Raw genomic sequence first — 25315 nt, forward strand, 5'->3', positions numbered from 1 at the left:
CAGAATGCTCCCGTCAACTGCTTTAGTTCAGGGTTCTGCTTCTACAGGACTTACCTCTCTTTGTTGGGGAGACTCTCGGGCAGGAATTAGCCGTCTTTGAGTACCCAGTGCCTAGCAAAGTGCCAGGCAAATAATAGGGCCTTAGGAAATAGCTGCTGCCCACGTGATTGCCCTCATGGGTCTCCGGGGAGATGACAGAGGCAGGGCATTTATCATATTAAAAAGATCCAAAATATTTTCCTTGGAGCTCAGCTACCCTGGGGAACAGAATGAACAAGATTCCTAAAGACCCTGGCCACCGCTCAGGAACACTGGCCAAGTGCTCCGCCATGTGGGACTCGGACTGGGGCTCTGCCTTCTTTTTGCCCATTGAGTCATACTTCCCACCGTGCGGGAGCGCAGGCAGAATGCCAATTCTAATACCTCTTTGCTGACAGCGAGGAGAGTAGATATTCTCTGCCTGTCTCCTGAGCACACGGACGACGCTTGTCTAAGCTCCAGCTCTCACGATAACCAATCCGCCGTGCATCAGTTCTCTCGGAGGCTCCTACTCCTTGCCCCAATGCGAATTTTTTTCCAAACTATTTTTAAAGTTTCTAATCTGTTGTGAGTCACAGACCATGGAACTGTTAGTTTGCCATTTCTGGGCAGATAGCTTTAACATCAAGACCGTATTAGGTTGTAACTCGATCTTTAAAACGGCAAACCGTATAAAAGCAAAGTGTGCATATAAAATCTTTAACTGCTCCTGAATGTCAAGTGATTTGCAATATTTATAGATTTTAAAGTGCTTTTCTCTCTTAAAAAAAGATAATTATTCTAAGTAACTACCTTGAAAGACTGGTTAGTGATTTTCTTTTTTTTCCCCTTTTTTCTTTTCTTTCTTTTTTTTTTGGTCAGTGATTTTCTCCCAAATCTTCATACCAGGAAAACTAGGGATCCTGGCAATCGATTCAGTAGCAAGACAGTCCGCTTTTCAAAGAACCCCAAGCTCCTGAGTTTATCTATTGCCCAATTCACTGAGTTATGCTACTTCCCATCACACATCATGAAACAAGGATTAGTTATCTATTGAGTTACCTGTTTGGTAGGTAACAAATCACCCAAACCCAGTGGCTTATGGAAATAATAATGATTCATTATCTGCCATGCACTGAATTGCATTTCCCCCAAATTCGTATGCAGAAGCCTACCCCCAGCGTGACTGTATTTGGAGATAAGGCCTTCACAGAGGTGCTGAAGGTTAAATGAGGTCACAGGGCGGGTTCTCGTCCAGTAGGCCTGGTGTCCTCATAAGAAGGGAATGCACACCAAGGATGTGTGCACACAAAGAAATGGCCATGTGGGGTCACAGTGCCACTTCCGTAAGCCAAGGAGAGAGGCTACAGGAGAACCACATCTGCCAACACCTTGAACTTGGACGTCCAGCCTCCAGCACTGCGACACACCCATTTCTGCCACTTAAGCTGCCCAGTCTGTGGTGTCCTGTTATGGCAGCCCTAGCAAACTAACAAATTATCTCTTATGGCTTCTGTGGGCCAGGAATTCCCTGAGCAGTTCAGCTGAGCAGTCCTGGTGCAGCGTCTTTCTTGAGGTCGCTCCGTCAGGTATGGCCGGGGCTGCCGTCACCTGAAGGGTTGACAGCGGCTGGACGATCCACGTCCGTGGTGGCGCTGTCCCGTGGCTGGCGAGTTGTGATGGTCAGTTGGTGAGGTGGGGGCCACGCTTCCTCTCCCCGGGGCCTCATGGAACCTTTGCCATTCAGCCCTGACCAAGCGTCCTGCAGCCCTTCCTTCACTGTGGTTATACAGGGTTATACAGGGTGTCCCCAAAGTCGCCATACACAGGGGAAATGGGAAACTATAGCTACATGTACCTTTAGTTACAAAATTTTTCCTAAAGGCGACTTTTGGGACACCCTGTCTATGAAATCTATCACAAGAAGAAACATGATAGCTCTTATTTTTACCTGTCAGGATGCTGGTATCATAAATTTAAAAATGAAGTAGAGAATAAATCCATGCACTGGAGGTTGTGGTGCACTACACATCCCCGTCCAGGAACGGAGGGACGTTCCCCAGCTGCTGGGAATGCTGCTGAGGGACAGCCCTCAACTGGCAGCCGGACTGCCCTTCGCTGAACAGAGTTGCCTTGCCCAAGGTCAGCCCCTTCCCAGGACAGCTGCCATCTACTGACTGGCTCATGTGAGGGTATAAAGGCCTGACCCTGCTGTGCCAACTTGGGACAACTCTGATGAGCCACCCAGCTTCAGCTCTCGCCGTGGGTTGGCTGAGGTCTTCGCTGAGACTGCGTTGCATCCAAACTTCCCCCTCTGCCTGATCCTTTCTTCCCTTCTCCCACAGTTGTTGATCCCAAGAGCACTTCATAATAAACAGCCTGCACACGACCCTCGTCTTAGAGTCTGTTTCTCGGGGAATGCAAACTGCCACAGTCTACTTTACAGGAAGATCACTCTTGCAGAAGTCGACCATCTAAATTGGATTCCTTGACTACAGATACACGAACCTCTAGACTCTGGTGCATTATCTGTTCAACTGCAGATCCAGCTGTAGAAACCAAGTGATAAGACGTGGTAGGTTGTGTTAACAGAGGTAGAGATATGCCCCATTCTCCACCTCTTCCTGCAACCATTCCCTCTGCCATGGGACTGTGACTTCTGCCTCATTTTTTTGGCCAAAGAAAGTCATAAGGCCAACCCAGATCCAGGGGGAGAGGAAACAGGCTCTGTCTCGGATAGGCCACACATGCAGTGCTGAGCCTAGGCCTCAAGGGACCTTGCCCATACTTCCCCCTCTCCTGGAGCCGCATCACTGTCACGTGGACAAGTCAGGGTCAGCCCGCTGGAGGAGAGACCACGTGGAACAGAGACAAGCTGTTCAGGCTGAGGCCACTCTGGTCCCACCAGTCCCCAAGTGACCCGGTAGGTGACCACAGATGTAGTATGAGTAGGCATCACCAAGACCAGAAGAATGCCCAAGCCAAACTGCTGACCTGCAGGACTGTGAGTTAAACAAATGGTCAGTAAGTTTGGGGGAGGTTTGTTACATAGCAATAAGAAAACTGATATAGCACCTGCTATGGGTGGGCTGTGGTTTCTCCCCACCAACACTGAGGCTGAAATCTGATCCTCAACGTGGCAGTGTTGGGAGGAGGGGCCTAGTGGGGGGTTTGGGTCATGGGGGTGGATCCCTGGTGAATAGATTAATGCCCCCCTGCGGGGGTGAGTGAGTTCTCCTACTGGAATGGATTAGTTTCTGAGGGCCTGGCTTCCTCAGCTTCTCGCTCTTGCTACGCGATCTGTTTGCGCACACCTGCTCCCCTTCCGCTTTCTGCCAGGAGCAGAAGCAGCACGAGGCTGCACCCCATGCAGCTTCCCCGTCTTGACCTTTCCAGCCACCAGAATCCATGAGCCCAATGCACCTTTTTTTCTTTGTTTATTTCCTAGCCTCAGGTGCTCTGTCATAGCAACGCTGGACCGTCTAGGACTGTGCCCAGTTCTGCTGGATACGTGAATCAGCTGGGCGAGGGGAGAGGGCGATGGAGAATCCAGACTGTGGGAGAGGCCCTGGGTTCTTTTTAACTGGCTCTAGTGCTAATGGCTCGCACCAGCCACCGATGAAGAGGCTTTTTCTTGGGTGGCAGGAGCCATCTCAGCTGGAGATGCATCTCCCTCACCCTGGGGAATCCTCTAACTAAAGGCTGCCTATTAGGAAGGTACAAAAGCCCAGCGTCCTTGCCTCCAGTCAGGGCGAATCCTGGTGCAATTTATACCTCAGAGCTCTTCTCCAGTCCTCAGGCGGAGGCTGGATCTCACCTGAAACCTCCTCGTCACCCCCCACAGGTTCCTTTCCAGAGCACTCCCTTAGGAAACAAACAAACTCTCCAGAAACCCAACCTCAGGCTCTGCTTCCAGGGACTCTGACCCAAGACACAGGGCAAGAGTGAAATTCCTAGAAGAAAAAGGGGGGCGTGGAGTAAGTGCTGTGGAAGGAAATGGGGAAAGCGCTGATCCTTCTGACACCTTTGCGGGGAAGTTTTCAGCCCGTGGGAAGATGCCTCCATTGGTCCAAGACAAGCACCTCCCCTGCCTGCTCCCGCCTCCTGCCCCTGCAGGACCAGGCCTGCCACTGTTCCTCTCCTGCTTTTATTGCTCCCTCTACTCACTCTTTCCCCATCAGTGTTTGAATCCATTCCCAGTGACGGGAATACAGCACCAACTCTGTTCTTCCAGCTACAGCCCCCGTCCTCCCCTTCACGTTGGGTTCTTGATAAAGTTACCCACACTAGAGACCTCCACCCCGTAATCATTTAGCCTACACTATATGGCTCCTGCTCTTGGCCACGCCACTGGAGTGTTCCTGTGAGAGCCACGGCGACCTCAGTCCTTACGTTCTGTGGCCAGCCTGCCGCATTTGACACCCTTCCAAACCACTCCCTCCAAACATGGGAAACACACCAACACATTCCTGCTGCTTCTGGGACACTGCTGGCGCGGTTTTCTGTTTATTTTCCAGGTGGTTCAGAAGCCTTCTCCTTTGGTTGCTCCTTAGATGCCCACGTCTTTCTGGCTCTCTTTTTACCTGCCATACATCTCTTTGATTATTTCATCTACTGTTATGGTACCAACTACCATTTATATTTGCATGATTTTCAAATCCTCATTTCTAGCTCCACACTCACATACCCAATTGCCCTGTGGTCACCTGCACTAGAATGTGCCCTGGGCACCTTACTGGACCACCTCCACGGACGCACACACATTCGTGAGCTGAACACTCTGCTGCTCTCACCCCTCGGCGCCCCCTCCCAGCAAATGCAGCCACCACCCATGCTCTTTCCTAAGGCAAGACCTTTGCAGTCACCCTCGATTCATCTCTTTCCCCTTCCACTAATCAATCACTCCAATTCCTTTCAATTCTACCTCCAAAATAGCTCTTTACTTTTAACACTATCCCATTTCTTTCCACCTTCAGCTGCCACCAGGCCTAGCCTATTTCACACTGCATCTCATCCAGGCTCCTGTTCTACCCACACCCAACATTCTTTCCATGCCCAGCCAGGGGACTCACCCGCAAATGCAATGCTCATTATTGTTCTTTCCTGCTGAAAACAATTTCTGCTTCCTCTGGGATCAGCTCTGTCACTCACCAGGATGGGATGGGGTATTTCCTCCCACAAAAACCAAACAGGTTCCATCATACTCTATTGCAATGATTTACCTGTCTGTTCCCCTTAAATAGGCAAAAGCTCCTTCTTTTGTGAAATTAGTAGATAGTTACTGAAAGCCTCTCATGCATAACGCACAATGCTGTTAATCAAGTGGTGAATAAAACAAACCGTCCCCGTCTCAGTACGAGTCACGTATTTGTCATCCTACCGCCCATGCTAGCACAGTTTTGGGCACATAGCAGTTGCTCAGTAAGTATCTGCTGAATAAATAAATGATAAAATGAGTGCTGTCTACTAGAGTCTGATTAATCACCCCACTCCCTTTCCAATTTTAGAATAAAATTCATGGGAACAGATTTTGTAAACATGATCTTCATGGTCATTGTTTACAGAAAGTGTCTTTTTATTCCAAAGGGCAGAGATAAATTATATCTAAATATTTTCAGACTGTCAGAAGTCTTTAAGCAACTCACATTCCTCCATGAAGATGATGCCTGTAGCAAAATTAATACAATCAGCCAAGTTCCTAAGGAAAAGTTAGCGCATAAAATGAAAAACATTCAACAAAATCCAACTGTAATGGAGCAAATTTTATATGCACTTGAAACTACCACCTGCCCGTTGCCAGATCACCATGGCGAGTTCTCTGCATGGCAAACCCATCTCCCCCCAAAAGACAATAACGGTTACGGGTTGAATTGTATCCCCTAAAAAGACATACTGAAGTTCTAACTCCCGTACCTGTGAACACGGCCTTACTTGGAAACAGGGTCTTTGCAGATGTAATCAGGTTATTAGGTCATTAGCGGGGCCCCAATCCAACATGACGGGTGTCCTCAGAAGAAGAGGGAAACTTGGACACAAACAGACCCAGAGGGAAGACAGCATGTGAAGGCAGGCAGAGAACGGAGCGAGACTGCCACAGGTCAAGGAACGCCCGGGGCTTCCAGGAGCTGCAAGAGGCAAGGAAGGGTCCTCCGGAGAGGCCCTGGAGGGGGTGTGACCCCGCAACACCCTGATTTTGGACTTGCAGATGCCAGAACTGTGAGAATAAACTTCCATTATTTTAAGCCACCCAGTTTGAGGTACTTTGTTACGACAGCCACAGGAGACTAACGCGTCAGCTGGATGAAATAGTTACGTCCGCAGAGGCAGACGTCAGCGATGCTCCCATGTCCTTGCAGGGCACAGGAATGACACTGGCACCTGCGGTACCTGGTGCGAACTAGGTGACGGATGGGGCCTCCGCCTAAGTGCTGCAGCCAGGCCGCTCCCTGCGCTGACTGTCCCTGACCCCGCTCAGCTGAGCCTCTGAAGGCTGCAAAGGCGTCTGCCTCCCCGTGTCCCCTTTCTGAGAGGGCGTCCCAAGTCACGTGACGTCAGACTTTACATCTTGAAACTCAAGAATAAAATTTCTATGTGTTTTACTTTTGTTGCTTTGCCTAATTATTTTAGTATCCCAATCAAGGTAGGTTCAAAAACAAGCGTTCAGTGAATGATTTTTAAGAAGAAGCTGAGGGAACGAAAAACCTTTCCCGGTCGTGCACCGGGTGTTACCATTTTCCAGTGCATTTCCATTTGCCCGCCGCGCCCTCGCCACTGTTTCTCAGCCTGTGATTTGTGATAAAATGCACCCCAAATGCCAGGAGAGCACACCGGTGGCTGCAGCTGTGTGCAGTCCCAGTGCCCCGGCCCAGGGCCGCCCCAGCTCGGGCCCACACTTACATAGTGCGTCGGCGACGCCGGCGGAGGCCTGGCCGGGCTCTGGAAGGAGGACGGGCAGAACCTCTGGCCGGTGTCCGGAGGGGAAGAGGAGGCGTAGATGCGATTTTCTAACCGCTCGGGCTCTTGCTTGTAGGACTCGAGAGGAAACGTGTGCTGCTTGGTCACTTGGGTGGGCGTTGACGGAGACGAGGAGAGGCCGGAGCCTGCGAGGAGGAGGAGGGCGCAGAGCGGTTAGAGGTCTGGCTGCGGCAGGCAGACGAAGGCTGTCCTGCTGCCCAGTGCCAAAATCTCACACGGCAAATCTAAACGATTAAATTCTGAGTGCTGGGGGGAAGCCTTAAACACCTGTTTCAGTCTCTCAGAATCATCTGTGTCCAGAAATGCCCTCGTCACCCAACTGGGGTTGCATAACCCAAGCGGCAGTGTCCCCTCGTTGGGAGGGGGGCGCTCGAGCAGCCAGCAGTGATCTGGGTGGAGACTGTCCTCACACACACACACACACACACACACACGCACACACGTGCCGTTTCCCCCATTTAGTCAAATATCATTTGATCTCCCCGCCTCCCCTCCCTGGCGTGGTGCCAAGAGCCAGCGTCATGGCCCCGCACCTATGGAGGTAAGACACTGGGAGCTCACAGCGTGCCCTGGAGACACGGCTCGGTGCTGCAGAAGCCACAGGACATCGTAACCAAATACGCAGACAAGATGTGCTGTTATGCCCAAACACGCAGCGTGAATATCGCTGCTGCGAGTTCCCAGGAGTGAGACTCCACTACTGAGGACAAATGCCACGGAGGACTTTGGGAAGGGGAGGGACTGGAAACGGGACTTGAGACAGATAAGAGCAGGTGGGGCGAGAGTGGGGAGGGGGACTGGTGTCAGCGAGAACTGCAGGGACACAGGGACACGAAGCTGCCAGCAGTGAAAGGCCGTCCACCCCGTCGGGGCTCACGCAATCAGGGGCCTGGCTGAGGCAGCAACCACTGCCTTGTCCAGCTGATCGTGACAGAACTGTTATGGGTTGAGTTGTCCCCAGAAAGATATACTGACGCTCTAACCCCAGGTGCTATGAATGTGACCTTATTGGAAACAGGGTCATTGCAGATTAATCAAGTTAAGATGAGGTTTTGCTGAATTAGGGTGGGCCCTCGTCCACTAGGACTAGTGTCCCTCCTAAGAGAGGAGGAGGAGAAACACAGCAACAGGCCACACGGAGGAGAAGGCCTGGGACGGGAGGCAGAGATTGCAATGACGCTGCGAGCCAAGGAACCCCAAGGATGCTGGGGGCCCCCAGAGGCCAGGAAGAGGCAAAGAAGAGTCCTCGCCTGCGGGTCTCAGGGGGAGCTGGCTCTGCTGACACCCTGACTTTGGACTCGTGGCTTCCAGAACTGGGAGAGAAGAAGCTTCTGTTGATTTACGCCAAGGGCCACCTCTCGCTACTTCTGGCCTAGGCGAGAAAGGGTCAGCTACCGAGGGGACGCCTGGGTCCCCTCACCCAGTCTCTCGGCCGTGTGTGTCCCCTTCTGCCCCACCCTCTCCAAGCTTCCTAACCTCCCTGTCCCGACTGTGTGCCCTGAGCCCAAAGAGCACGTCCAGCTGTGCCGTGTGCTATCCGTTAGCCACAGACTGTGCCATGTGCCAAGTGTTAGCCACAGACTGCTCAGCACTCAAACCAAATATAAAATACGCGAGTCTCCTCCCCCCAGTGAGATCCGCCACCTGTCTTAGGGCCAGAGGGCCTGCCCACTCACTTTGAGTCCTACAGCCCCCGAACTGTCCCAAAGGGCGGGGGGGTTGGCAAACACCTGCTGCCAACAGGATTGTGGAGAGAAAGAGCAGGAAGGGGAAGGCGCAAGGCCAGCGTGAATTTCTCTCCCTTTCCACATACGCTCCCCGGGGGGAGTTTAGCGACATATTAAGGGAGTGAGAATCCCTGCTCGGAGCCCCAGGCTGCCGCGGGAGACAGAAGCTCCATCGCTCCTGTTTTCACAGGACTCAAAACTTGAAACAGAAGAGGCCCCCAACAGCAAAACCCCAAACTCTTCTGAAAAATAAGAGGCTTTCTCCGAAGGTCTTAAGAAGCCAGCCCCGATGTGAGGTGGGCCAGGAGGAAGGAGAGGGAGAAGGAGAGCAGCAAGACTCCAGCGTGGTTAGCGGCTCCCCAGGAGAGACAGGTGGCCCCGCAGGGTGGCCGCAGAGGGCCCTCCTCGGGCAGGCACCAGCTTCAAGGCTCCGACAGTCCCCAGGGACGCCCACATGAGGAACAGGGACACGGGCCAGGCGGGGAGGCAAGCCCAGGGCCTCTCGAGGGCTCTGCGGGGAAAAGAGCAAGAAGGCCTCTCGGGCTGATTTGTTTGCAGAGAGGGGCACAGCCCGGGCCTTGGACCCTGGGGGTGGGGAGGTGGCATGTCCTTCCATGGTTCTTGCAGCCACAGAGTTCTCCGCGGGGACACCGTCCTGGTCCCCACAGCACACCTCAAACAGGCTGGCTCCCCTGGTGTGAGTCAGGTGGGGAACACTCCTGTCCATGCTGCCCAGCCGCCCTCCCACCCCCACGGGACACACAGCCCCTCTGTGGTGCCTCCCTGGGGCTGTGTCCCTGCCTTCCCGGGTGTGTGGGGTCCTGACGGGCAGCACACAACAGGATGCGGTCGGGGGCCACCACATCCTAAGGACCTGTGACAGCAGCTCAGGCAAACCCCTCTGGGGCCTGGGGTCTTCATGTGTGAGGGGGGCTGGCCCCAGTGGGCTCTGACTCGCCCTCAGCCACGTCCATCCTCACTCAGGACACAGCTGAGGCTGGCCCTCCATGCCTGTGCCTTCGACCGCAGACCTAGCGCACCTTCTGGCCCATCCGCGCCCAGGCAGCCTGTGCAAAGGCCCAGAGGAAACGGGTACCTCTGTGGAGGCCTCCTGGCAACACCCACAAAACTAGGAATGCGCGTGCTGCTTGACCCAGCAGGCGTTGCTGGGACTTTCTTCCGCCACATATTTGTGTAACTGCTTAGCGGGGCGGATGGGGTTACTCATTACCACGGCGCTTTTAAGAGCAGAGCCTGGAGACACGGGTGCTCGTCAAGAGGAAGAGGCTACATTGATCATGGCCCATCGCAAGGCAGCCGTGGTCCCTGCTGGAACACGACAAGCCAACTCATTCTTTTCATCTCCAAGACAGAGCGGCAAGTGAATAGGCAAACCGCAGAGCCAGCCGTATGGAATGACACCACTGTCGTTTCAGAAGAGGGAAAAGGAATATCTTTACTCTGTCTGATTATGCCTAGAGTATCTCTAGAAGGATCTGGAAACATTGGCTGTCTCCAGGGAAGGGAATAATTGGCAGGGAAGACTTTCATCATATACGCTTGTCTATTTTTTCAAATTTTACATCACAGGAATGTATTGTCTATTCAGAAAATGACTTTTTCCAGCCACTGTTCCGCTTTTGAGCCAAGACGCCGCCGCCCAGCCCCGCTGTGGGCCCCGGCTGCGTTGCTCTGCCCGAGGGGCCGGAGCGAGCGAGCGCGGAATGATTCTCTGACACTCTTTCCAAGTTCAAAAGATGCTTCCATCTCTCCACCTGGCCTCCCCACCCCGCCCTGCTCCCTTCCCAGAGCTGTGGTTCCTGTGGGGAAAACAGACGCCACTCTGGACCACGGAGAGGGGAGGGAAGGTTTGTGGGGAGGGCACAGGTAAAATGTCAGACACATGTCAGCACAGGCTCCCCCACCATGTGCGCATTAGGAGTGTCTGTGCAGTGTGGGCTACAGGGAAAGAACCTTCCTGGAAACTAAAATATGCCCTCTGTTTTCACCGATACCTGAATGTGTTAAGGGGGGCAGAGTCTCACAGCACACGATGCTTCGCTCTCTGCTCCACTTGCCCCGCAAGCCACCCTGAGGGGTGCAGGTTTATCACCCTGTTTTACAGAAGAAGAAACTGGTCACTAGAGAAAGTTGGTACTTACCCACGGCCGTTAGTGGGAAATGGCAGGGATCACACCTGAACTCCACGGTCCTGACTTGGGATCCCACACCCTTTTGCCATGATTCAACTGGAACGTCACCCGGAGAAAGAACACCAAGATTTAAAGTCACATTTCAGCTGCGCGAATTGCTTTTCCAGAAAGTGGGCTCTCACAGGCTGACGGAGGGAGAGTGTGGAAGGTGCCGGGTGCCGCAGGGGGCACGAGAGAGGCCGGGGAGGGTGAGCGGCGCAAGGACGGGGGGGGGGGGGGGGGGGGGGCCTGGGGCTCTGCGTGCGGCCACGGGCGGGCAGGGACGGTTTCCCCAAAGCAGGTTTCTCCCATGCCAGCCAGGAAGAGTGGAGACCGTGGTCCACAGAGACCGTACTCACGTCTGTGCTGCCTGACCAGGAGGGAAAACACCGTCTTACGAAAGGCAAGGGCAGTGAGAGAGATATTTCTGAACCTTTTTCTTTTTTCAATATTGGCATCACATTTCATCCACAAAGGGGAAAGTGGGGCCCTGCCGACACAATCCCCCATTACTTTAAAATGGACCAACTTATTTCCCAGTCATGGGGTCAGCTGCCAGACTCAGCTCCTTCAGGAAAACCATGGGCCCATCGGCAAATCGGTAACCCTCAGGCAGCTGCCGTGGCCACGGGGTGTAGGCGTTGAGGGAGGAGTGAGCCGAGACGGATCAGACGCAGGCCCACCCTGCAGGCTGGCTTCAGAAAATGGACAAAAACAAACAGACCCAACAGTACCAAGCACCAAGCATCCAGTGCCAAACGTGAAATACCAAAGCGGGAGGAGCTCAGGAAGAGGGGCGAGCCCGAGGCTGGGGGTGGGAGGGCGGCAGAGAAAGGCCAGAGGCGCTGGGCCTTGACCCTGGAAGATGAGACGGATCTGCCCCCCGTTCGGGCGCCTTTCCCAGGGGCCCAGACAAGACTGGGCTCTGGCAACAGTAACCCGAGGAGGCTCGGGCCAAAGGACAGACAGGTTCCCCCGTTTTGTTTCTTCTGAGAAGGCTTCCCCCCTTCTCCTGCTTCTTAAGGACTTTGTTTGGGAGTGCTGTCAGCCTCCGAGGGTGAACAATGCCTTTGATTCTCCCGGGGCGGCAGCCAGGCCCAGTGAACAGGCCCAGTGAGTGAGCAGAGACGGCTCTTGGCAGCCACACAGAACGCCTGGAAAGGGGCTCCAGACACCAGGGAGCCACGGGCTGGTGACTTCATAGGGCCTGGCCCTGCTGGCAGGAGCGGTGTCTGCAGAGAAGGGAAGGCAGTGGGCACCCCTGCAGCACGACAGCCGGGCAGGGTGGAAATGGAGGCCTGGACTCCAGAAGCCCCAAGCTCTGGGCCTGGTTTCACCACTAACTAGCCATGGGCCCTTGAACAAATCTGCCCCTGTCCTCGGGAAAAACTAAGCAGGTAGACCAGATGGCTGCATGGTGCTCCGCCGTGACCACCCCTCACCCTTCAGTTGTTCCCACCTCTGCTCCCAGCATCCCAGGGCTTGGCCTCAGGGTTGCCGCGGGGGCTGCCTGGCCCTCTGGCTCCAGAATGGCTTTGGGCAGGGGAAGGCACGCGCAGGAGCCTGGTGGCTGGAGAAGACAGGGGTGTGGCACTCAGCCCTCCACCTGCCTCCCACCCACCCTGCCTCCAGCAACTGCCCCTTCCCTTGCCCCTTCAGGGCTTGTGCCTGGGTGTCAGCCGTGACATGCCCTCCCCGTCAGCTCCTAAAACTCTGCCCGCACCTCTGTGAAAAGTCCCTTCTGAATCCCAGCTGAAGGTGCCTCCGTTTCTCACCCCAACTAATACAAGTTCCAGCCTCCACTCCCAAACCGGGGGCAGGCCTGCCCGGCGCAGGGGCAGGAATGGGGCTCTGGAGTGGGCCAACCTGGCGTGGCCCTAAAGCCACCACTCGTGAGCTGTGTGGCCTCAGAAGAGTGAGCTCAGGACGTTAGTTCAGTATTTGAAAATCTGAGCTGCCCGTGGGCTTTCTGTGATGATTAAGAGTAAAGAGCAGAGCACCCTGGAGCACGGAATGACAGTTTGGACCCGACAGCTGGTGAGATCTTAGGGAGAAGGACCTTGTGGGTCAGAACCCGAGTGACTGGGCTGTCTCCGGCTGCCTTGCTTAGGAGGGCAAGAGTTCAGTGCGCCTGAGGTTCAGACTGGAGCTCACCCCTGGCCAGCTCCAAACCCGTGGTCCCTCCGCGGTGGTGCGGTGAGGAGGTGAGAAATACCAACCTACCCCACGCTGGCAAGTTGGGGGTCTTCCTCTGGGCGGTCCCAGCCACAGCCATCACACCATCTACTCCATCATAGGTGGCCAAGGTGCACACCTTTAGGGGGGTCGAGACCAGACCAAGGCTAGTCCTTGCTTCTCCGTTACTTAGAGACCGGCGGTTTAAGGTATTTGAAAGAGCTGGAGACCACCAAGGCAAGTTCCAGGTGCCACACATCAGGCCATTAAATGGCACTTCACCCCCTTACATTTAGCCCCAGGTGACTCACTTGCTCCGTAACCCACGGAGGGCTGCTGTCCGGTTTGCCGAGGCAGGAACGCCCTGCACGGAGCAGGCCTGGCTGGGCCCCCAACCATTGCTTCTCGTTCCCTTCAGCCACAGTGTGAGCTGCTGGGGCACTCTGCAAGACCACGTCTCCACCTGCTTTGGTGAGTGCGTGGTGAGAAGGACCACGGCCTGTTCAGCCTGTCCCATTCCACCCACACATCCCTCGACCCTCCGAATACGGACTCTGGAAGACGTCTGTGCTCACGGGCTGCCCCACCCGGACCACCCTCGGCTTCTCTTTGGGAATCGCCGCCATAGACAAACATTTTGGTTTCAGGGCCCCTTTACACTCTTAAAAAGTGTGTTATTTGTTTTAACATGTAATAAGTTCATTGTTGTTATCTGTAAATGAGTTACTATTTGAAAATTTCCTTAGTTTTAATTTCTAACATGGTGAATATCAACACAGTCGAGCCACACAAACGAAAGCTCTTTGGGATCCTAATTTTTTTGGAGCAATTTCACACCAATCTATACTTTTAAAAGACAATTTTAAAAAGGGGTGGCACTTATCTTAGACTTTTTGCAAAGGTCTTTAATATCTGGCTTAATAGAAGATGCCGGATACATGTATCTGTGTCTGTCCTCACTGCCCATGGGAAGGTTTTGTGCAAAACCCTTGGTCTGGGCTGTCCCCATTCTCCATCCCGGCTGAGTCGCACCCAGCAGCCGAGCAGGGAGTGTCCACACCCCAGGGACAGCTGCCATGCTCTCAGGTTGCAGCTCCCACACCCCGTAAGAATTATCTGGGGGCCCCGTGAACACATGTTTCCATAAGGCCTGGAAGATTCCGACTGAGCGGGGTCGGGGTGGAGCCTGGGATCTGAATTTGCTAATGTTCCCCAGGTGATTCGGACGGTCAGACAAGTTTCGGAATCATTCGTTTAACCCAACTCCCTCTTTTTACAGAGAAGAAACTTCTGAAGTAATCTCTAGTTCCCATTCTTCACGGCCGCGTGATCCTAGTGCCACAGCCCTCGTTCTCAGAGCTCCCTGCTTTGACAGACACATTCTCTTCTTCCAGGGTTCCAAGGCTCCTGGTCTTGGATGGAAATTGCTCTTCCAGTAGCCAAGGACAGCCTCGTGCAGAGGCGCCGGCGGTACTCGTCGTGCTGGGACACGTGCTGGGCCAGCCCTCCCGGGTCCCTCTGCCCCTTTCCAGCGGCTGCTTTGAGGCCTGGCTCTGAATGCTGCAGAATCACTCATTCCCAAAAAGACAAGATTCTCACCCTCCTAGGGTCCTCCGTACCCCACCCCAGCAGGGTCCCCTCTCTCAGGGGTGGTTTCTGGACTTTTCCCTCAGGCTTGGCACGGATAGCTTTACAACCAGAGCTCTGGCTCGGGCGCCACCTGAGCTCACAACTCACTCATTTGGCGTAAGGTTTGGGGCTGTAAGTTTTGGTTATAGGCCCTAAGAATCTGTTTTATAATATTTTATAATTGAAACTACTCAAAAATATGTTGGGATTGGGTGCGGTGGCTCACGCCTATAATCCTAGCACTCTGGGAGGCCGAGGTGAGAGGATCGCTCAAGCTCAGGAGCTCGAGACCAGCCTGAGCAAGAGCAAGACCCCGTCTCTACTAAAAAGAGAAAAATTAGCCGGGCATGGTGGCACATGCCTGTAATCCCAGCTACTCAGGAGGCTGAGACAGGAGGATCCCTTGAGCCCAGGAGTTTGAGGTTGCTGTGAGCTAGGCTGACACCACGGCACTCTAGCCCAGGCAACAGAGTGAGATTCTGTCTCAAAAAAATAAATAAATAAATAAATAAAAAAGTTGGAAAATATCTGAGTCATCTTGGAGTCAAAGCATTATGGTATGAAGGTGAAAACTTCTGTAGAAGGTGAAAACCTCTACTAAAACAAACTTCTTTTAGGACATTTTCTAAGGTTCTTATCCTCCTAGAAGGAATCCAGGAAAAAATACAGTTTTACAGGGCTTTGTACACCCAGCAGCATTCTATCCCAGGTATTATGTGGTTCGCTCTAGCACACGGGTATTTGCACAGGTAAACTAGCAAAACAAAACAGGACAAAACAGAAGTGATGGGGCAGAGGACATGGGAATTTTGAGGGGGCTAATTTTAGACCAGTCCCTCCCTACAGCGTGGTCCTGGCCTCTGCCATCTGCCCTGCCCTTTACAATTCTACCTTCTTCGTGCTCACCTGGAGGCCGGAGTTCTACTTCATGGACCCAAAGCATAACGCTCGCTCCGTACTTCGCTAGAGCAAAAGGTAACAGCATATGTGCATTTTGATGTTGACGCTAAAGGCGATCCTCCGGGAGGAGGGAAAAAAACTCCATCAGTTGCTTAGTGAGAGAGAGATTCTAAAAGAGACCATTTCCCATATAAAATGGTTTCTGAAAAGTGATTTGCTAAGAATATGCCAACGAAGAGGAAATATTAGCGACCTCAGTCCTCTGATTATTGGTATTTGTGGGACCACAAAAGTGACAGGCATCGTCTAGTGCTGCGTAGACTAATTCTGCCGAACGGAGAGAATCGGCACAGTCCCTCCCCAAGAGAATCACAGGTGGTTAGAACGGCAGTGACCTCAGGGGACAAGGTCCCTGAGCCTCATTTTCAGGGAAGGACACGCAGGCCCTGAGAGGTGATGACCCACACCCAGCTCAGGAGCAGGGACATGGCAGTGACTCAGTCCTCAGACTCGCAGCCCAGCGCTCGTTTCCTGTGCCCGAAGAGAGGTTTACACCCTGGAATGCCGGGGAGAAGACGGTTTGTGCCGGTGACAGGGGAGAGCTCACATCCACACCGGGTGATGCGAGTGCCTGGGGTCCGGTGCCTGCCCTAGGCTGCCTCTCCCCACAGAGCTCCTCCAGCCAGACCCCGCCCATCCCATAGGCTGTACCGGGTGGAGCGGTGGGAGGCCCAGGCTCTGCAGGCTGGATTTGGGAAGAGAGGGAGGAAGAGGAGGCAGCGCCTGGTTTCCTTCCTGGGTCAGCGTAGTGACTGTCATTTCGTAGGAAGAAAGGAGGGAAGGACACCAATTCAGAGGAGACCCACGGAGTTTCACACTCCCAGGCTAATGCCCAGGTGCCCGGTGGGCAGGGAAGGCTTTCTGCCACTGGCCACAGGACGGGGCAGGGCAGTCCTGGGCAGCAACTCCCAGGCGCCCTGCCCTGCTCAGACGTGTTGTTAGATCAGGACTAGATATCTCTGCAAGCTCAGAAAAGTCATTTGAACCTTGATTTCTCTGCCTGTTTATAACACAACATCGTTCAGGCAAACTGTTCCAATAAAGCCAGCCTGTCTAGTACACACAGCAGATCTGGTTTGAGGGAAACCTGGAATTCACCCTGCTGAGATGAGACTAAGGGGAGGTCCAGTGGCCACCAGGCCCCAAAAGATGCCTCTTCCAGAGAGGCCCCTGTCGGCTGGCCTGTCCCTGCGCTGACCAGGGGACCCACGGTGGGCTCCCCTCGCTGTGCCTGGGACTCGGACATTCCCTGCTCTGTCTCCAGCCCCTCTGGAGATTCCTGCTTTCTTCACTGTGGAAACTTCCTCAGAAACTGGGGAAGAAGTGGTTCTTAAACTTTCCTGGTCCCAGGATGCTTTGATAATCTAATGACATCGATAAATGAAGCATGAATACACAAATGTCTCTCTCTCTCATATAACTTCAGGGCACTTCTAATTCCTCAAATGTCAGGTTTTAAGAACTTATGTTCCAAGAGCACTCAAAGCATCTCCCTGGCTCCTGCTCCTGCAGGGGGCCTGGCTCTCACAGTCCCCGCCTCGCACAGGGCTGTGCTCACTCTGCAGCCTGAAGCCCAGACTCAGAAATCTCTGCGGGACCCTTAATAGAAGATGGGGCTGAAGATTAGGAGGAGAGACTGACGGGATAACCAGATCGAGATCTTGCCTCACGGGGACCCTGTCACACCACAGTTTCCACAGCATAGTTTTTAAAATCTGGAATTACACCTTGAATTTTTTCTATACTTTCTGCAATTTGGCCGTTGAAATCTGCTCAGAGTCCTTGACCATAACTCTTCCCCACCCAGGCAGACTTCTCGGGAGCCCACGGCTCAGGAAATGTGGCCGCCAGCTGTGCCGCATTCTCGGGCTGTCTGGCCTTGCCCTGGGGGTCTCCCTCAGCTCACCCAGCCTCTCTGCTATGGATGATGTAGGGAGGGCTTTGAGCCACCGGCCCCTCCTGGAGGCATGTCCTGGGCTGATTCCAGAGGGACAGCTCTCTGGGGAGACAAGAGGGTACTATTCCACTGGGCATGATGCCATGTGGACCACAGGAGCAGGTTCCCAAACCTCCGCTTTGGAGAGCCTCGTTCAACAGAGCAGGAGGCTGTGGCTCGGATGGGGACACCACTTATGAGAGTGTTTTCTGCCCAGCTCTCCCCTTCCTCCTGGGCCTCCCGGGAGGCCAGGTGGCTGCTGCAGCCGGTGGCGGGCACTCCCTCCCCGGGGTGCTGCAGCAGCGGCTGCCACGGGACTCTGACCACGGCTCTCCTGGGGCTCTGTTGACTCAAACATCATCTGACCTGCCTGTCAGGCCCTCCGGGTGTCAGGTGCCAGTGAGACAGTGGGGAGGCTGGGAGGCGTCCAGGCCGCCGGCTCTGCTGCAGACTTCCAGTCTAGGGTGCGGCTCCGAGCTCGGCTCTCCTCACCCACAGCACGAGACGGCGCTGAGCTCGCAGGCTGCCCGCCTCCCGTGATTAACAAGACGATTCTCCACGAGACGAGGAAGGAAGGTTGCAAATAAAAGGGAATTGAGCATCGCGTGCTGGAAACAAGCGTATCAGCTGCATCCTTTCAAAGACAATCCAGAATCTCAAACCCAGGATCTACCTCTGCCCTCGACAGCAACAACAACTCTGTAATAAAAGGTTACAGCATTGTATAGGAATTTTTTCTTGCGTTTTTAATAGAGAGGTAACAGCTCAACCCGAGGGAACGGGAACGGGGAAAGGGCCCATCTCGCTGGGGAGCCTGGAATTCCTAATGCTTCTCGCGCCCGTGTCTGGCACCATGGCCACCACCGGGGAGCTTGCTTTGTGGGGAGGGAGGACTCAGCCCTCTGCTCGTACAATGTTAGGGTCTGGGCAGTCCCCGTCGCCTTCCAGACACCTCATCTACTGGACAAATCTCCACGATGCCCCGGCCTCCCCTTTCCACACACTGTTCTCACCTGCAAGGCTCACACTTTGTTAATCCCAGTCTGCTGAAGGTGGCCCAGACGCAGTTAGTTGACAAAAAAGAGGGCAGTTGTCAGGAGGGTGCCACGAGGGGAGGGAAGGATGGGCTCGTGGATTCAGCGGTACCGAGTCGGCACACACCACCTCCATGTAATTTTCTCTTTGGTGCCTGCGTGACTAGGTGTCTAGAACGGGTGTGTGAAAATGATACCTGAACACGGTGCTTCAGGAAGTGTTTTTTTCCCATTTATCTTCTGATTGACTCCACAGCTTCAGCATCTATTGTTGGCTAAGCGCATTTTTGTAAGGCCTTCGCTGGCTTCTAAAGTGAATCATTGCTCTTTTTATGCTCTTGGCACATTCCGACGTTATAAAATGATGGCACGACGTGGCTGTTTCTTTAGGTATCTTGCCTCCTCCCCCGAGCGTGAGTGACAGCGAGTCTGTACCGCTGCACCTGCAGCCCGTGCAGGGCCCGCTGCACCCACCCTGCCCCAGCAGCACTTGCAGGGCCCGTGTGGCACTAAGCTTCTGTTCCACAGAGTGCTCAGCGAGCGCGGCCCTAGCAGAACAAGGGGATAAATCGGATTTCATCAAAATGTAAACCCCAAGCTCTTCAGAAGACACCGTTAAGAAAATGAAACAAGACCAGTGGCCAGGAGAAACACACTCGGCCCTAGATCTTAATATCTACGGGGATTTGTACCAGGAATCGCACCCGCCCCCAACATGCCAAGGATACCAAAGTCCAAGCATGCTCAAGTCCCTTACATAAAACGGTATTTGGATATAACCTACACATGTCTTCATGAATGCTTCGAATCATCTCTAGATTACTTATGATACCTCATACAATATAAATGCTATGTCAGTATTAGTAGTTGTTATACTGTATTGTTTCTTGATTTGTATTATTTTTTATTGTATTTTTATATTTCTTTTCTTTTCTTTTTTTTTTTTTGAGACAGAGTCTCACTCTGTTCCCCGGGCTAGAGTGCCATGGCGTCAGCCTAGCTCACAGCAACCTCAAACTCTTGGGCTCAAGCAATCCTCCTGCCTCAGCCTCCCAAGTAGCTGGGACTACAGGCATGTGCCACCATGACTGGCTAATTTTTTCTATATATTTTTAGTTGTCCGGTTAATTTCTTTCTATTTTTAGTAGAGACGGGGTCTCGCTCTTGCTCAGGGTGGTCTCGAACTCCTGACCTCGAGCGATCCTCCTGCCTTGGCCTCCCAGAGTGCTAGGATTACAGGCATGAGCCACCATGCCCGGCCTATTTTTTATTTTTTTTGAGAATATTTTTGATCCATAGTTGGTTGGATCCAAGAATGCAGAAACTGTGGATACGGGGGCTTAGTGTATTTGAAAATGCGTATGTGATAGAGGACTTGTATCTACAATATATAAAGAACTCTCAAAACTCAGTAACAAAAAAAAAAAACCTGAATAAAAAAGTGGACAGAGGATTTAAACAGATACTTCAGCAAAGAAGATATACGGTTGACAAATAAGCACATGAAAAGACGCCCATCGTTAACCACTAGGGACATGCCAATTAAAACTGACGAGATACCACTACACGCCTATTAGACGAGCTAATAAAACAGCTGACAATACTAAGTGCTGGTGAGGATTTGGAACAAGAGGAACTCTCACACGTCACTGGTGGGAATGCAAAATCGTACCGCCGTTTTGGAAAATGGTTTGACAGTTTCTTATGGAGTTAAATGTGCATTTACCATAGAACCTAGCAATGCCACTCCTAGAAGACATGAACACGTGGTCACACAAAAACCTGAATGCAAATTTTTTAGTGGCTTTCTTCATACTTGCCCCAAATTGGAAACAACTTGAATGTTCCTTGACTGGTGAATTAATAAACTGGTGTGTCCATACACTACTCAGCAATGGAAAGAACTACTGCTATATGCAACAACGAGGATTAGTATCAGATGCATTTTGCTAAGTGAAAGAAGCCAGACCCAAGAGGCTATATACTATAGTTTTCCATTTATTAGTATATGACATTCTAAAGCAAAACTATAGGGGACAGAAAAAAAGACCAGTGTTTGTTGAGGATGAGAGAAGTTGACTATAAAGGGGCATGCAGGAATTTTTTGGGGTGATGAAACTGTTCTATATCTTGATGGTGGTGGCAATTATACAACTGTTTACGTTTGTCAAAGCACACAGAACTGCACACTTTTTAAAAAACGGTGTATTTGTCTGTATGTAAATAATACCTCAATAATCCTAAAAAAGTGCTCTAACGTGAGTTGAGGGGGCACCTGGAAGGAGGGACAGGCAGGGTTCTGGTGGGGACACCTCAGCCTTGCCTCAGCCCTGGAGCCTAAGACCTGCTCTAGTAAAAATAGCAGCTGGGCGCCGCCCTCTCCCTCTGGCCCAAAGGTCACCTCCTGAAGGAGACAGGACGGAGCCACTGAGGGGGGGAAAAGTGAAGGAGTGAGCTCTCGGCTCCGGGAGTCCCCGGGGCTGAGCGGTCTGGGCTGGGCCTGTTACCCAGGCACTTTGCTCCCTGCCTGCCCCAGGCCAGCCATGCCCAGACAGCCGGCGTCCCCTGCCCCGCTGTTGGGAAGGAGGGAGGGGACAGGACAGAGCGAAAAGGTCAGGCTGGGAGCAGGGAAGCAGATTGCACCCCACCCCGTGAGGCCCTGGCCAGCAGGCGCACCCTCCCTCGCCTTCAACACGCTCCCGAGGGCCTCTGGTACCTTGACAGACTGGCACCTGTGGCTGTGGACAAGCCAGTGGGTCACTGTCTTGTCCACAGGGGCTGTTGGCACAGGTCCAGCACACGGAAAAGCCCGACAGTGTCCGGCTGCCCAGGGCAGGCTGGGACCCACAGCACAGGAGGCCGGAGCCAGCCACAGGGAGAGCATGGGGCTTGCTGAGGGGCGCACGCGGGGTTCCAGAGCAGGGGTAAAAGGGCGAGGCCCTCACCAAGCAGCTGCGTGTCCCAGAGAGGCTTTCGCAGGAGTGGAAACACCTCACCCCTCCCTCCTCCAGCCCCTGCCTCCCCTGGCAGTCGGAGGCCGCTCCTGGCCCACGAGAGGGTTCTGTGTCACAGCATCACCTTGGAAGCAGGCCTTATTATTTTTTTTAATTAAAAAAAATTGCAGTGTTGTGTTTGGTTTTTTAAAGAAATCTATATGCTGAGTAAACAAATACTTATGAATATTTAAGAAATGTAGGCCGGACACGGCGGCTCACGCCTGTAATCCTAGCACTCTGGGAGGCCGAGGTGGGCGGATCGTTTGAGCTCAGGAGTTAGAGACCAGCCTGAGCAAGAGCGAGACCCTGTCTCTACTAAAAAAAATAGAAAGAAATTATATGGACAGCTAAAAATATATATAGAAAAATTAGCCGGGCATGGTGGCACATGCCTGTAGTCCCAGCTACTCGGGAGGCTGAGGCAAGAGGATCGCTTGAAGTCAGGAGTTTGAGGTTGCTGTGAGCTAGGCTGACGCCACGGCACTCTAGCCTGGGCAACAGAGTGAGACTCTGTCTCAAAAAAAAAAAAAGAAATGTGTTAGCAAAACTTTCTGACTGCTTTGGTCTGAATGTTTGTGTCCCTGTTGATCCCTAAGCCCCAAGGCCATGAAGTTAGAAGGTGGGGTCCTTGGGAGGTGATTAGACCTGAGGGTCGAGCCCACATGAATGGGTCAGAGTCCTTATAACGGACCCTAGGTGGCTCACGCCTGTAATCCTAGCACTCTGGGAGGCCAAGGTGGGAGGATCACTTCAGGTCAGGAGTTTGAGATCAGCCTGAGCAAGAGCAAAACCCTGTCTCCACTAAAGACAGAAAAAATTAGCTGGGCGTGGTGTCACGTGCTTATAGTTCCAAGCTTCTTGGGAGGCTGAGGCCGGAGGATCACTTGAGCCCAGGAGTCTGAGATTGCAGTGACCTATGATGACGCCACTGCACTCTAGCCTGGACAACAGAGCAAGACTCTGTCTAGAAAAAAAAGGGGGGGGACCCTAGAGAGACCCCTTGGCCCTTCCACCATGTGAGGACACAGTGAGATGGCACCATCTATGAGCCAGGACAAAGTATCTCACCAGACACCAAATCTGCCAGCACCTTGTCCTTGGACTTTCAGCCTCCAGAGCTGTGAGCAATGAATTTCTGTTGTTTGTAACACTCAGTCTATGGTATTTTGTTAGCAGCCTGAATAGATTAAGACACGGAATAAGCTAATTCGTTGGTCAAAACTGTCTAATCGTTTGTAAAATTTATTTTTAATTGTGTTAAAATGCACATAACACAAAATGTATCATCTTGACCATTTTTAAGTGCACAGTTTGGTGGTATTAAGCACACTCACGGCCGGGCGCGGTGGCTCACGCCTGTAATCCTAGCACTCTGGGAGGCCGAGGCGGGTGGATTGCTCAAGGTCAGGAGTTCGAGACCAGCCTGAGCGAGACCCCGTCTCTACTAAAAATAGAAAGACATTATATGGACACCTAAAAATCTATATAGAAAAAATTAGCCGGGCATAGTGGCGCATGCCTGTAGTCCCAGCTACTCGGGAGGCTGAGGCAGTAGGATCGCTTAAGCCCAGGAGTTTGAGGTTGCTGTGAGCTAGGCTGACGCCACGGCACTCACTCTAGCCTGGGCAACAAAGTGAGACTCTGTCTCAACAAAAAAAAAAAAAAAAAAAGCACACTCACATCGTTGAGCATCCATCATCACCATCCGTCTCCAGAACTTTCACATTTTGCAAATCTGAAACTCTGTACCCATTAAATAGTAACTCCCCCTCCCCCACCCCCAGTAATCACCATGCTACTTTGTCTCCATTAATTTGACTACCCTAAGGACCTCATCAGGGGAATCAGACAGTATTTATCCTTTTGTGAATGGCTTATTCCACCAAACATAATGTCCTCAGGGTTCGTCCAGGTGTATTGTAGCACGTGTCAGAATTCCCTCCCTATTCAGGGCTGAGGATTATTCCATTGCATGTGACACACACATCACTGAGTGCCTTCTTCTAACCTTCCCTCCTAGCTTTGCTGTTGCTTGTTATGGCTCTGTTTCCCGGAGAGGTGGCCAACCCTCCCAGGTCTACACGTTCCTCTTCCTGCAGGACAGCAGCTAGCAGTTGCCTGCACAGCCCGGCTTCCTTGTGCCCCCCACGCGGGACGCAAAGTGCCCAGAACGAGGAATGTGTCAGACGCACACCTGCTCCTAAACATCTCCTGGGGTTGCCCCGGTCCCTCTTGGTCAGAAGCCATCTGTCCATCTGTGCCAATGCCGCACCTTCCTTCTGGGCTGTGGTCACAGGACCAGGAGCGGGTCAGCAGGCCTGAGGCAGGAGGGAGTCCAGGGAAACGTCAAACATTCTGGCGCTCCTGCCGCCAAGTTTCCGACGTGCTATCCGAGAAGCCCTGCCAAGGGTAATGTGACATTTACATGACACCTGGTGGGGCTGCCGTGGTGACATAACAGGAGAGGTGGGGGTGTGTCCCTGGGCACGGAGCCTGCAGCTGGGCAGAGTCTGATGACTCCGTGTTGTGTAAATTAAAGCAACAGTCACCTGTTTCTCCAAGTCACGGCTAAACCTGCTGCCTCTGACGTGATCACAAAATCACAGTCTGTCACTTCGACCTTTGGCACTCTTCAGCCTTCCTTCCAAAGAAAGCTGTTTGATAAAATACCTGTCACCTTCCTGGAGAGGAAATGGCAGAGTGCCCTAGTGGGAACTGTTCTGACAGACTCCGGACAGGAAGAGCCTAAAATGGAAGTGGGCGTTGGGGTGGCGGCCGCTCTGTATCTGCTCATGCGAATGGTCACTCATGGGCCAGCTGGGTGCCCGTGCTGTGCAGGACACCGAGCCAGGGGCTGGGAACACACCGGTAGGAGACAGGTCCCTGTCCTCATTCGACTCATGTCGTAAGGGCTCCAGCAACACGCTCTAGCTCCTTAGCTAACGAGGGCCGGTCACTTACAACCTGGGCCTCGGTGCCACCACCAGGGAAAGCACACGTCAAATCTGAGCTCCGGACCGGGACACCTCCACGGGGCAGCAGAGTGGCTTTGCTCTTAAGGGGTCCGAGGGTGGGCCTGGCACCAGCACAGGGCCCAGTGTTGCCTGCTGGAGATGCCAACACACCCCTGAAGGCCCAGCGTTTAGACTCACATGGCGCCTCCTCCCCACCCTGTCAGGGCTGCCCGGAGCTCAGCAGGCCTTTGTTCCATTTCACACCCCATACCTCCTCCTTCTCCTCCTCTTCCTCCTCTTCCTCCTCCTCCTCCTTGTTTCTGCTCCTTGTTCTTTAGAATTCAGAGCATGGTGCTGACAGGCTTCAGCCATAGCTCATGGCACTTTCAGCCCGGGGTCTTCTCACAGCCACCATGCAGCAGCCCGTGCCTGTCACTGCTCCCACGGCCACCTATGACATCCGTGGCAATGCAACGCCACAGGACCTCATCATGGATGTGGCCCAGCAGCTGCTCTGTGGCCTGGGGCAAGTGGGACAGGGGGCTTTTCGGGATTGGAACCTCCTCTGCAGGCCCAGGCCAGCTGTGTCGCTCAGCCCTGGACGTTGCCTTCCCTCTCTGGCTCAGAACAAGGACCTCTTTTCCTTGCCTCAATATCCCCCGGCTAAGAGGAGGTAACCCCCACTTATGGAAGGTTTCAAGAAGTCCCCCTCACCTTCC

General features: G+C 53.1%; 1 protein-coding gene across 11 annotated transcripts in view; it reads right to left on the minus strand.

Moving 5' to 3' along the window:
• PRKAG2 (protein kinase AMP-activated non-catalytic subunit gamma 2) overlaps positions 1-25315 on the minus strand; it is a 251486-nt gene that overhangs the window by 85443 nt on the left and 140728 nt on the right. For 6 of the 11 annotated variants that reach the window (XM_069461977.1, XM_069461976.1, XM_069461975.1 and 3 more), the window contains one exon: positions 6916-7118. The exons of the other annotated variants lie outside the window; for them this stretch is intronic. In XM_069461977.1, the coding sequence (XP_069318078.1) occupies positions 6916-7118 (203 nt within the window). The remainder of the gene's footprint in view (positions 1-6915; positions 7119-25315) is intronic. 11 annotated transcript variants of the gene reach the window in all.

This window comes from Eulemur rufifrons, chromosome 29, assembly GCF_041146395.1.
Source record: "Eulemur rufifrons isolate Redbay chromosome 29, OSU_ERuf_1, whole genome shotgun sequence".
Classification (NCBI taxonomy): Eukaryota; Metazoa; Chordata; class Mammalia; order Primates; family Lemuridae; genus Eulemur; species Eulemur rufifrons.